Source organism: Festucalex cinctus, chromosome 21 (genome assembly GCF_051991245.1).
Source record: "Festucalex cinctus isolate MCC-2025b chromosome 21, RoL_Fcin_1.0, whole genome shotgun sequence".
NCBI lineage: Eukaryota > Metazoa > Chordata > Actinopteri > Syngnathiformes > Syngnathidae > Festucalex > Festucalex cinctus.
This window is the reverse complement of record NC_135431.1, coordinates 9,800,992-9,813,968: the sequence shown is the minus strand read 5'-3', so window position 1 is coordinate 9,813,968 and position 12,977 is coordinate 9,800,992. Positions and strand designations below refer to the sequence as shown.

Genomic DNA, 12,977 nt, shown 5'->3' with positions numbered 1-12,977 from the left:
TGTGTCATTTTGATCATTCATTCATGGGACAACAGCAATTTATGAGCCTGAAAATGCATTTTGAAAAAAAAAAAAAAAAAGGAAACCTAAAAACATGCACAACGTCACGTTTGGGGGTGTCGGAGCCAGGACCCAAATGCCGGCGGCAAGAAAAGAAAGGAATGCAGGTAAAAAGGGGATTTAATTCAGGAAAAAAAAGGTAAACAAGGTACTATGGCAAAATACAAATTAACATGGTCAAAAACAAACTATAGCGATGAAAACACGAGGGCAACAAGGCGTGGCAAGGACAACATGGGATGACTAGACACCAACAACAACAATGACTCAACAAGAAGTGAAAGAAAGCAAGGGAACTAAATACACATGGCAATGAGACAACAAGAGACAAATGGGCAAGACACAAGAGGCTTGGGGAGCTGATTGGGTCAACACACTGGGAAGGGAAGACACACTCAGGTGGACGAGGTTAAACTTTTACCTAAACTACAAGATTTTTAACCCTCGCAATGTGTAAAGAATTTGGGCGTCATTTTTTACTCTGAGGTTACTTTTAATCCTCATATTAAAAATGTAGCCAAGATCGGTTTTTACCATCTTAAGAATATTGCCAGAGTCCGTTCGTTTCTCTCGCAGGCTAACACGGAGGTGCTGATGCATGCTTTTATTTCTTGTCGTTTAGATTATTGTAATTCCCTGCTCTCTGGTCTTGGTTTTGTAGCTTTGTTTTTATTTATTTATTTTTTCTATCGTGTTTAACGGTTTTCTTTTAGTTTTTAAATGTTTTTATTTGGTAGTTATTAGCTCCAGTGGTTCCTCATGGGGGAGCCTCCACAGTGAGAGGGATGGCTGGTCTTCATCCATCTCACTGTGGATGAACTCCTCCTGGGTGCCTTTCCTTACAGGGTACTTCTGTGCCCCGCCATGCCAGCACTTTGAGTTGCATTTTGGATGTATGAAAGGTGCTATATAAATAAAGTTGATTGATTGAGACATAACGAGACAAGGAAAGAAACAAGGAATGCATGAAACACCCAAAAACACCAAAAGAAAACCAAAATCCCACCCCCACAGATCCAAAACATGACACACAAGATCCTCAGTTTACAGCAAATTTCGGTTACTAACGGCATTTAACGTTTAATTTTTGTAGTGTTCAGACAGAAAATAGTCACACAAAAAAAAAAAAAAACAGCTTTATGCATTTGTGCATTAAAGGGCTAAAAGTTCATCAGCCAGGGCATCAGTGCTTGGTTTTATATTTAACTGCGGAGGTGAGCGCATTTCACACCCAAGTAGGTGACACCGCTGATAGCATTAAAGTCCGACACCCAAGCCTGGGAAAGTTCCAGGCAGGCAGCCTTGAGTTGAAGAGGTTATCAGAGCATCATCGCCTCTCATTTACAAACCCCAAATTTCACTATTTTTTATTTGCACCTATTCGTGTGATATTCACAGAGCAGTGGAGCTTTGCTACAAAATGTCAAATTAACGTTACACTATACAAAAGTGTGTCTGAGAGAAAATGAGTGGGTAAAGTGGGAATTTAAGGGATCTGGGTGAGAATAATTCCGCCTGCGCACTAGTGGAGGTCATGAGTTCAGCGGCAATGGTGCATTCAGGGGCCACCGATTCTCTCCCGCCAAGGTTTGCACCATCGCAAGAGTTCCCACGGCACGCCTCAGAATGCCAACAAGAGTCCGGGTCATTAGGGCGCACCTTGTAGCATCAAAACAATATGCTGATACTGGGAAGCAGTTGCAGCGATTAAAAGTCTACTACGCAGGTAATTAAATGAAAATTTTAAAAGGCTCTAAAGATGTTTTTCAAAAAGTCAGTCTTCTTTGAATTGCCACTTTTTACTGTCCATTTTCTGGAACATAACATTTTCATATAAGCACAACAAGATGGCAATGCTCCCAAAACTAAAGTAAAAATGTAACAAAACAGTCGAATCGATCACCACAATAAAGCGCATGCAACACATATGGCACACTGCACTGTGCTAAGTGCAGTGTGAAAAGGACGCAAAAGTTTGGGTACCCACAAATGGGCAAATTTAGAATGCACTGCACCAAAATAGATTCAAAATATTGTTATAAAGAAATGAATCTAGTCACTTTTAGCATTATAGGACGCCATACAGTATTTATTAAACTCAAAAGCTTTTTCAATACAAAATATCTTACATTTTAACATATATGACTCCTTATTTTATAGTTTATATAGTTTTAACCCTCATCACCAAAACTGAAGGGGGATAAAAAATAAAAAAAAAATCTCTGCATTGTATTTTGACACCAGTCCACATGTTACAGCTTTCTTGTGAAGGCTGACACCTCCATTTTGTCACGCACCGCGCACCTCAGGCGACTTTGCAGAGGAAGTGGTACGTTTACGACCTTGCACTTATCAGTGGGAAAGGAGCTGCTTGTGTGCCATTATAGAAAATGAATCTGATCTCTAATACACTAAATTTGGCAGAAATAGGCTATACGTGATATTTATTTTTTGATGAAGCCCAATTTTATTCAGAACACAGAGAAGCAAAGGAAGTTATTGAACGTATTTTATTGCAGGGTACACAAAAACAAAAGAGGTAGTTGACAAAATAATTTAAAAGCATTATAAAACTTTTTTTGTGTGTGTGGCATGAAAATGTTGAATGGTCTATTTACAATTATTTACAGCAATAAATAGAAATAGTAAATATATTAATGCATTATGCATATAATTGCGAAATTTAATTGAGCTCCTCTTCATCATCACTATCATCAGAATCATCTTCCTCTTCTTCCTCCTCTGTGTCTTCCTCACTGGACGAAGAGTCTTCATAAGGGCAGATGGTGGCTTGGACCGGATAGTTCCGAAGGAGCATCTCAGCTTCCCGGTACAGATAGTCAAAACATTTGGTTTTGGGCCAGTACAACCTTTGAAAAGGGATTTAAACAAATGAGTATAAACGTGGGGAAAAATAATGAAAATAAAGTACGCCCTGGTGAAGCATAATTAAAAAAATAAATAAAATAACAAAAATGGGATAAAATGAAATTTACTTGACTGGGTGAACGAAAAGAGCTGGTTTGGGCGTTTCAGCAGGATTGAAATGAGCCTGAAAGTTTAAAAATCTCCATTAGATTTTTGTTTATAATGAAATAAATCGTGCAGTCAAGTCAGATTTACCATAAGTATGGAAGCCGTCGTCTCGGTTCTAATCCACGGTCTCCACATGTTGGACGGCTGGTCCGCGTCGTTGTCGCGAAACACCGACAGATCCAATCCAACGCGAGCATTCATTTTTTGTTTGCGAAGTAGAGCGAAGATGACGGCGGTGGGCTTGAGTCCTTTCGTCAAGAGGTCCAGATGCCGCAATGTGGGTGCTGACGAAGCGGATGCGGCTATTTAACGGGGGGGGGGGGCTTTCCCCGGGCCGAGTGCCAAATTGGACTTTTGACGCGTCGTCAAGTGTCTCCATGCGTCACGGTGCGGAGGTGCGAAGTCACACGTGAGCAAACCCCGACCATATGGGACAAACTTGATTTACTTTTGGGGATTTGACCTTGTTTTGATGACATTTCTTTCACAACATCGAAAATAAATGATCGGGTGCACCTGACGCTTCACTCTTTCAAGACGCACTTAAAAATATCTGCTTATTTGTGCAATTAAGCGTTTCGATCCGTTAAAAGCTCACGTTATCTCCGGCGTAAAACCATTTGGGTGCATGGTGCGAAGACACGCGTGCCCCTCTTGACAACCCCCCGCTGCGTGGGTGATGGGAAGGGGTCGACACGCGTCAGCCTTTCAGCAGTAATTTGAACACCCCTTGCGAACAAACATATAGGCAAGAGTTACTTAACAGGTTATAAATATAAACTTGGCTCACAGACATTTTCAGGAGTAAAACGTGAATATTTTGGCGATAATGAATGTGGTAATTTCAAGTATTTTTCATGTAAAATGAGTACATTTAAAAAGTAATTTTTCTACTTGCTGTCGACTGATGATGACGTCACCTTGTGCTATAGGCAACCCAGAAAACAGGTGAGCCATATAGTCGTTACCTACTTCCTCAGCACAAGGTGATGTCATCATCAGTCGACAGCAAGTAGAAAATTACTTTTTAAAGGTATTAATTGTACATGAAAAATAATGAAGTCAGCAAATTGCAAATTCATTCTGGACAAAATATGAACTTTTCACTGATGAAAATCGTTCGATGAGTTTTGGATTTTAGTCATATCAGGAACTACAATGTGCATTTAAAACCAAACAAAACACTGCTTAACTTGTCATGACTTCCAACATGCATTTCCCATCAAAAAGTTCATGTGAGCAAAGAGAAAAATGCAAAAGTACTATACACTCTAGTCTACACAACATAAATAATAATAATAATTAAAAAAAAAAATACATCCAGTCAGTACTTTTTGAAGTTGCAGTTAGCTTTGATAGCAAGTGACATTCATATTATATCTGAAAGTCAATCCATCTATTTAACTTAATAAATTTGAATACATTTACCTTACCAAAAAAAATTTGTTTTATTTTTACATTAAAGCTACTTTATGATATCCCCCTAAATTATACTTCAATTATCCCTCACAACTCATTTAAACATGCAAACATTTAGCAAAACATGTCGATTGTTATTTTCTAATTAAAATAGAATGTTTATAAAATATTTCCCTTATATGCTTTGTTGGCACGTACACACAATCACATCTCATTAGTCATTTGGGATTGATGCAAAGCCTTTTGACAAATAAAAACAAACTGATTTAATTAGTCCCATTTGGGGTTGAATAGTAGTGTGTTCTACCAATAATATCAGTAGGGGGCAGTGCAAAGCTACATGCTGGGATTTTAGTTGATCGATGGATAAATAAACGTGTGTGTGTAAAAGACCTCAAGTTAATGGTTGCCACATTTACCAGAGGTTCCATGGTGAGGAGTGTGTCTTTAAAGGTGACTTGCGCCAACTTGAAGCATCTGAAAACAAACAAACGAACGAAACAACACAAGATGAATGTTAATTAAGAACACCCACCACATTGTGTCAAAAGTTCTCATTGAAACTCGTGGATACATACGATGAAGGAGTGTGTAAGTCTAGTTTAACAATGAAACAGTCTGTTTTGTCATATTGTCACTGGTCCGTGTGTACCAAATGTTTAACATGACATTTTTCATATATGGCAGGTAGAGAGAAACACCAGCTACTTGAAGAATTTTTGTCACTGACTAAAATGTGAAGGTTTTCTTTCTCAATACTGAATAACGCAATGATATTTACAGCTCTGCATGTGTGTTGTGTAAAAGACGGGGTGGGGGAAGCCTTACAAAAGACAAATCAATAAGAACCTTCCAAATGGAGGTGTCAGACCTTTCTGAAAGACCAAAACAAAGTATGTGACCTTGTTTGGCTTCCCATGTATGAGTCAGATGTAATCATTTATAATGAGATGGGAATAAATAGAAGCCGTGTATTCTTTGCGGTATGTTTGGTAATTGGAGCGTACAAAGAAGCCCCAGCTTCATTCCATATTAAATTTTCTTGTAAGAACGGTAGTTTCGATCAGATGGCTAGATGGAGCTAGGTTAGGGTGACCGATTGATTTCCAAAAATAGGACGACACTCCGCCAGGCCTCAAGATACTTAAATTATAGTCAGTTTACTTAAGGATGCCATATATATATATATATATATATATATATATATATATATATATATATATATATATATATATATATATATATATATATATATATATAATTATTATTATTATTATTATTATTTTTTATTATTATTTTTTAATGCATTCTTTGTATTGGTAGGAAAAAAAACAAAAAACGTAACTTTCTTTGGAAGCCTTACTTTACAAATAAATAAATAATGACATTTTTGTTGTAAGGCCAGGCCCAACACAACAACTTTTTCAAATCGACACCCTCCATTTTGGCAGCGCAGAGCACTCCACCTCCGAGACAGCTAGCGAGACATATAGCTAGCAAGGCAGCGAGTTAGGCTACGGGACAGATAGCTACATCACCATTTCGGCAACTAGTTAGTCTGCTAGCTAGCTAGACAGAGCTAGCTAAACAGCTATTTCGCTTGCTTGACAGCTAGCAAAACAGATAGCTAGCTAGCTAGGCAGCGAGTCGAGTAAGCATGCTATATAGCTAACTAGCTAGGCACCTAGTTAAGCTGCTAGACGGCTAGCATGACATATAGATGGGGCCGGGCAGAGAAACAAACAGAATCCTGACAGACAGTCATCCAGCCAGCTATCGACCTAGCTAGCCATTTGGGTGTTGGTGTGAAGACGTCCTCTTGTCAGTCCCTGCTGTTTGGATGATGGATGAAGTGCAGAGGGTGACAGCATGTGTCAAGCCTTGTGCATACAAAACAAGGTTTGTAAGGCAATGGGGGGCTCATATGTAAACATGAGCAGATGCAGAAATGAGAAGAAATGACATTTTGTTAACAACACACAAATGGCGACAAGTTGGACAAGTGAGACGACATTAAGGCAGATGTAACTGAATTCATTCTCAAATGTTAAGTGAGGCTTGGACTTTTCTTTTGTGTATTTTGGCAATGTTTTGCACCTTTTCTCACTCCCAATGTTTTGTGAGGTCAGTTGTCTTAAACAGCAAACACACAGATGACAAAACAATCAAGACCCTAACATGGGGGTGAATACACATCTGATTAACATTAACCAACATGCAAGCAGGTCACGTTGTTATGATGCATCACTTTCTAGGCTTTAGAGCTCAAGAGCTTGCCAGTCGGGCTGCACCACATCCTCCTTTAATTGAAGCCCTGACTGTTACCTTGGAAACCAGCGGACAGGATGAACTGCCATTTGCAGGTACAGGAAGAATTACAATAAAAATACACAATGGAACTCAATTTACAGTACCAGAGGGAAGCAATATATCACAGATTACCACAAACTTAGGATAGTTATGGATTCAAATTTAGCAAGTGCTGCTTTTATTTTCTGCAATGATGGAAAAAAAAAAAAAAAAAAAGGAGTAAACTGGACATTATTCTCCTATTAGCGCATAATGCGACCGACTCCCACTCATTACAACAACTGCATTCAGCATAACAGTGTGTTGTAATTTTATTTATTTGTTTCAACAGTATTCATTTCTATTTTATTCTTGACCAGCAAATAAATCGATTTATGCATCTTCTCATAGTATTTGAATGAAACCCAGGTCCATTCTCATGAAAACAACTTATCTAGTTAAGCAAAATTACAGAACACCGAGTTAGCCAAATGCAGAAATGACCAAAGGCAGTTTACACAAACAAATTAGGAGGGGGAAAAAACCTTAAATGAACTAGTACAAGAGGATCCTTTTTTAAATTTTCACTTTCATGGCCACTTTCCTTTATGGTGCAGTGGTGAATCAGAGCCGCTTTGTCAATGTGAATCAAGTGCAGAAGAGAAGCTGTGATTTTCAATTTGTTTCACTCACAAGTGTTTATCTCCTGTTAAAATGTACAAACATTTAGTTGACATGCGCAAGTAATCAAGACTTGACATTCAAACAACTTGTTGGGTGTGACTTACATTTTTCACTGAAGAAAAAAAAATGAACTAAACAAGATGTGCCTAGCAACCATAACAATAACAACGAGCTGAGCAATGCTATGTTTATTAGTCGACATCACAGGTGTCACACTCCAGATCCGTATACTCCAGTAGTGTGGGGCGAGAAATTTCAATAAATTGGCCTAAAAATGGTTTACCACAAATAATGTAACTTTGTTCATCTATGTCAATTTCGTATTGTAACTGGCAGAACAATTACAGCAAATGCCCAATTAACCTGTGTTTCCACCTGTTGCCATAGAGACAACAATAATATCATTGTGTTCAACTGAAATGGCCAACATTTCAGAAGGCATAAGTTAATTGTGAGTAAACTGAAACAAGGTCATCATGATAGTTTTTCCATATGTGCCTTGACACAATAAAGGTTGGAGAAACTGCTCTGTTCCATTCAGATTATGTCAACATTTTTATTTGACTGGTCATGAGATGTTATCCATCATAAATAAATATATCATATGAATCATATGCTATTATTATTATTATTATTATTATTATTATTGCCACTACTCACTTTTGTAAAATATCTTTAAATCACGTCATTTACATAAAAGTTATACAAAATTTTATTTTATTATTGTTCTACAGCCCCCCAGGCAACTAAAACGATATGTGACCCGTGATGAAAACAAGTTTGCCAGACATATTTTTTTTAATTGGCTAGTTTTATGAATATATTATGAACATTATCCGGTAAAAGTAACAAAAACGTTCCTGTTCACTGCCACTAGAGGGCCCGTTCGTGTGCTATGGTTTTCACTGATGCAGCAGTCGTGCTCAGTTCATTTCTGGCTTTGGGATTCATCTGACTGACATTTCCAAGCTTATTATTTGCACGCAATTTTCAATGATGTGTCTGTTTAATGGTCAGACGGTTGGCCCTCAATGTATTAGTTGTTGCGTTAAGTAACCCGGGATGCGGGCACACGTGCTTCCAGGCACGGAATAAGACAGGTAAATTTCGTGTTGTTTTATCCTGACAATCCGTCAAACTTGTCGATTTGACGTCGTCGTGTCGCATGTGACAAGGCTGGATGACATGAGCTCGCACAACCGGAGTCAAAGCGGCGCGCGGCGCAGTGACTACGTGTGGCAATATGAATATTACGACGAGGAGCCCGTCTCTTTTGAGGGACTCAAAGCACACAGATGTAAGCTTGCATGTCAAATTGGTGCTTTTACGTTCATAAAATAGTGTTCAGTCTGTAACCGGGGTGTTGACTGGGTTTTACGCACGGTGCGTAATCAGTCAGTGTTCAAACAAACCGATGCGCTCGTGTCAGAAAATTCAAACAATTCAAGTCCGTTTTTTCCCCCCGTTGCAGACTCCATCGTAATCGGCTTCTGGGTTGGGCTTGCAGTGTTCGTCATTTTCATGTTTTTTGTTCTCACACTGCGCACGAAGACAGGAGCGCCACAGCAGGAGTGAGTATACAATGATGTAAAGTCACAAACGAAAAGGTTTCTCATGTATACAGGGTGGAATTTTAAAGCTTAACTATAGCACTGCTTTTTTTGTAAAGTCAGACTTGTTGTGCTGTTGTTGTTTTGGATCTCATGGCGTTATATGATTTTTGCTGTCATTTCATGTCACACAAGCCCTATCGAGGGATGAATGAATGCGTTTTTATGTCTAACATGCAAAAAGTGCTACAGTCATTTGCTTTCTCGTCAGAAATCCAGACGCCGACAATCTGCCTGGTCCAGGAAACGGCCTTTTGAACATCATCGGTCCGAAAGACGACGAGGACTCTGACGACATAGCCGTTTCTCGACCCTTCATGGCAGAATCTCGCTCCTACTTTAATTTCTACATCAGTGAGGATGAAGAGGGTAAGCGGTGGAAAAAGCAGAATGGACGGCAGGGGAACTTCAAAGAGTCAGGAGGTACCACCCCTGTGATGATTGAGGATGGAGACAGGGGGGAACGCTTGCCCCTCAATGGGCTTGCAGTAGATGAGAGGAAGACAGACACGGAATGTGACTTCTTGTCCCACTTCAACATTCCAAACTTTGTCACTTCCTCATTGGGAGAAGATGACCTGCTGTGTGAGCCACCCATCACACTGGACCAGAACATAAGATCCATGTGGTGACATCCTCCAACAGTGTAACTAGAAAGCAAGAATGGATTGTTATTATTTGTTTCGTCTTGCCTGGGACTATTATTTGGGACGTCACAGAAGCCTGGAAACCAGATCAGCCAACTGATAAATGATTCATATAAACGCTAATGCAAGACTTGTAATATTTGTTTATAATTTCAGGCATTGGAGTCATTTGCACTGCAAGAACTGGTCGTAAAAAAATCTGAGGAAATAGTAAATGAAATGAGGACTTTTAAGATTCACATCTGACCCACTATCTCATTCTTTAAAACCATTTTTTTTTTTAAATAACAGACTAGCTAACATACATCAACTAGCATGGTTAGCTAACATTAGCTAATATTCTCTAATCAGAGTCCTTCAAAGCCCGTTATCAAAAATAATAATAATCTTATAATGAGCTAGCTAATAATAACCGGTTAATGTGGCTAGCTAACGTTAGCTAACATTAGCAAATGTCATTTGCAAAGTTACACCTGCACATGTGACTTACCCGCGACTCTATATTGTTAGCTTTGAGGTGTGTCATCGAGCTCTCGAGGACTCCGCTGCATGCAAACCTGATTCAAATTATCTTCCAATTGAAGAACAAAAAAATTGACTTGGTGAACACTCCTACCTACAAAAAACCTACCTAACTCTCCCAAACTTTACAGAGCCATGGTACCGTTTTTACATTAGAAAGATAACACTGTACACCAAACAAAAATGTATTTAGCTATTAAACTAGCCAAAAATAAAATCAATCAATCAATTAATTTGATGAATCAGCCAGTATTACTGCTTACTGCTCTTATGTGCGGTGTACTCAAGATGACCAACTAAGCAGGGTAGGCCGCATTTCCATTGCAGTACCCATACTGACCTATGAGAGGCAGCATAGTGCCACATGGCATCCAAAGTGATGGGAAATACAAAGAAGGTTGTAGAAGAAGACATGCAAGATTAAACTAACTTACTGCTGGCTTATCTAGTAGCTAACCTGACATTTTTATTGTGGTAGATGATGTGAGATATACATTTGTACAAATATACATGAATATTATATAGAATTATACAATTATATTTATATTGTACTGTAACTGTAGGTTTCAGTCCTATTAAACTTCACATTTCTATGGTGACGTTGCGCTCTTGCATGTTTATTCTCTCTGCTCCCTTGAAACAAATTAGCAATTATTATGCAAAGGAACATTGCGAGTTGTTAACCGGCAACTAGCTACTATTGGCAAGAAGGTTGTGCTGGGAATGCTCAATGTTCTATCAACCTTAATTAACGCAGTATAAATAGACTTCCAGATGTGACAAATGAGCCAGGTGTAATTACAAAATTCCTGACGTGCCATTGAAATACTCTGACCTTTCTCCTCTGTAGACGTCATGCGTCTTGTCAGTCAAGATAGTGAGTTGGAAACAACAACTCGTGTAAATTGGGGGAAACTGACTGCAATAATTTACTTTTTTTGTCCAAAAATGATTTATTATTTTACAAATGTATCTCATCCATGCGTAGACGTATTGTGGACAGGCAGAACAATTGAATGCTCTTCCGCTAGATGTCAGGTACAATTCACGTATGTTGTGTTTGTAATATGAAACGGGATCGTCAATATTTTGGTGGCGTGCCATGAGATTTTGCTGATGTGTGCCTTGTTTAAAAAAGGTTGGGGAACACTACCTTAAAAAGATGGAACACAACGTATTTTTAGGATACTGGCCAATCTCCCAAAATGTTTTTTGTACAAATATTTTATTACATTAGCATATGTTAGTGATAGTTTAGGATGTTAGTGATAGTTTAGGATATTTATTGAAACTTAACAAGGTACATGCCCGGACTGGATGTCAGACCTTTGCAGAAAAAATTTCCTTTTAAAATATCAAGTAAAAGACTATGAGAAAGCAAAATAAAAGAAAGATAGTTGTCGGAAACTAAGATTGTTTGGCCTTGGCAGAGATCTGAATTCTGCTGAGAGCTCAAGTAGATCACAAAAGGATGACTGACTCAACACAGCAGCACACAGTGGAGTAGCTCGAGTGTGACAAAAGTTTTTTACTGCATAGATGTGTCACAGGGAGCTGTGAAAAAGGAAAAACTCATTTGTGAATGAATCAATGCCGGAAAGGTTTTTGTTTATTACATTAATCTTCAAGGAAAATATCAGAATGCTGTAATTTCTAATCCTTTCCTAAAATGCAAACAGTAAACCACCAATTCTGAAAAATTGACAGGAGATTCTGAATGTTCGATTAATGAGCTCATTCTTTACTGTGATCACTTTCAAAACCCTGACATCATCATGCTTAACAAATACAAATTGGGTGTATCATTAACGCTATGTCTTGCTTTTCAAGTATTTTGCAAGAAAAACATAATAAAAAACAAACAAAAAAAACTGTAGTGCAAGCGAGAGGCATTTAAATGTTTAATTTGGTGGACAATGAGTCGGGTTTCAGTTGGACATGAATAAGTCATGTGGGACAAACATGAGAAACATGCTATGCATGCTTCTAAAGCCAGGGGTGGGGAACTTACCATATACGTGCCACGGGGCCGTGAGGGCTCTAGATCAGAACTGCAGTGAAATAAAAAAACAAACAAAAAAAAAAACAAATAAAACCTTAAAGGAAATATTATTTAAAAGCTCAGAAATTTTCATAATTTTTCCCCCCCCTGTTGTTTTTCCATTGCTGCATATTTTTTTCCTTTATTTTGTATGCGATGGTAAAGTTATTGCTAATCTATGGGGACAGATCGGAATAGTTTTCTGTTAAGATGTGGATTGCATATTTTTGGGGATTTGTTTATTTGAAGTTACTAAATGTATAATGGTATTTTAGTTGCAGAGTTCTATTTTCAATATAAAGCATTATTATTATTAATTATTATTAGCATCCATCTATTTTCCCATTTGTGTTCATTGGGGTCGCAAGGTCGCAACTGACTTTCAAATAAAAATAAAAAATAATAAATATAAAATCAGCTTCATGCACGGGGCAGTAAGTCCTCAATTTAAATGAATCCAAATTTTATTTCAACTTTTAGGTGTACTTAATTTGCCTTCTCAAAACTTAAATGCAAATGTCTAAGACTTGAGTGGTTCTGTATTGTTTGCACAAATTATTGTTCTCTAGAAGTTGAACGACAAAATTCACAACAGTTATACAGCTCCTTTTTAGAATAAGCAGGTTGTGCAAAGAGTACTGAAATAGAGCGGACATTTGCAGTCAAAAG

General features: G+C 38.1%; 2 protein-coding genes across 4 annotated transcripts; one reads left to right on the top strand and one right to left on the bottom strand.

Moving 5' to 3' along the window:
- Positions 1-2,649: 2,649 nt before the first annotated feature.
- LOC144010025 (protein ripply2-like) lies at positions 2,650-3,960 on the bottom strand. Its single transcript, XM_077510100.1, has 3 exons — positions 3,184-3,960; positions 3,057-3,112; positions 2,650-2,930 (listed from the first exon to the last, which is right to left on the bottom strand). The coding sequence occupies exons 1-3, from the start codon at positions 3,295-3,297 to the stop codon at positions 2,744-2,746; spliced, it is 357 nt and encodes a 118-aa protein (XP_077366226.1). The 5' UTR covers positions 3,298-3,960; the 3' UTR covers positions 2,650-2,743.
- Positions 3,961-8,384: 4,424 nt separating this feature from the next.
- On the top strand, positions 8,385-11,570 carry LOC144010024 (melanocortin-2 receptor accessory protein 2-like). 3 transcript variants are annotated; one of them, XM_077510098.1, is made up of 4 exons: positions 8,440-8,588; positions 8,664-8,785; positions 8,960-9,059; positions 9,310-11,570. In XM_077510098.1, the coding sequence occupies exons 2-4, from the start codon at positions 8,674-8,676 to the stop codon at positions 9,728-9,730; spliced, it is 633 nt and encodes a 210-aa protein (XP_077366224.1). In that variant the 5' UTR covers positions 8,440-8,588; positions 8,664-8,673; the 3' UTR covers positions 9,731-11,570. The 3 variants fall into 3 exon arrangements, with proteins under 3 accessions (XP_077366225.1, XP_077366224.1, XP_077366223.1); XM_077510099.1 differs by lacking the exon at positions 8,664-8,785 and having other exon boundaries at positions 8,385-8,588; XM_077510097.1 differs by having other exon boundaries at positions 8,446-8,785.
- Positions 11,571-12,977: the final 1,407 nt, after the last annotated feature.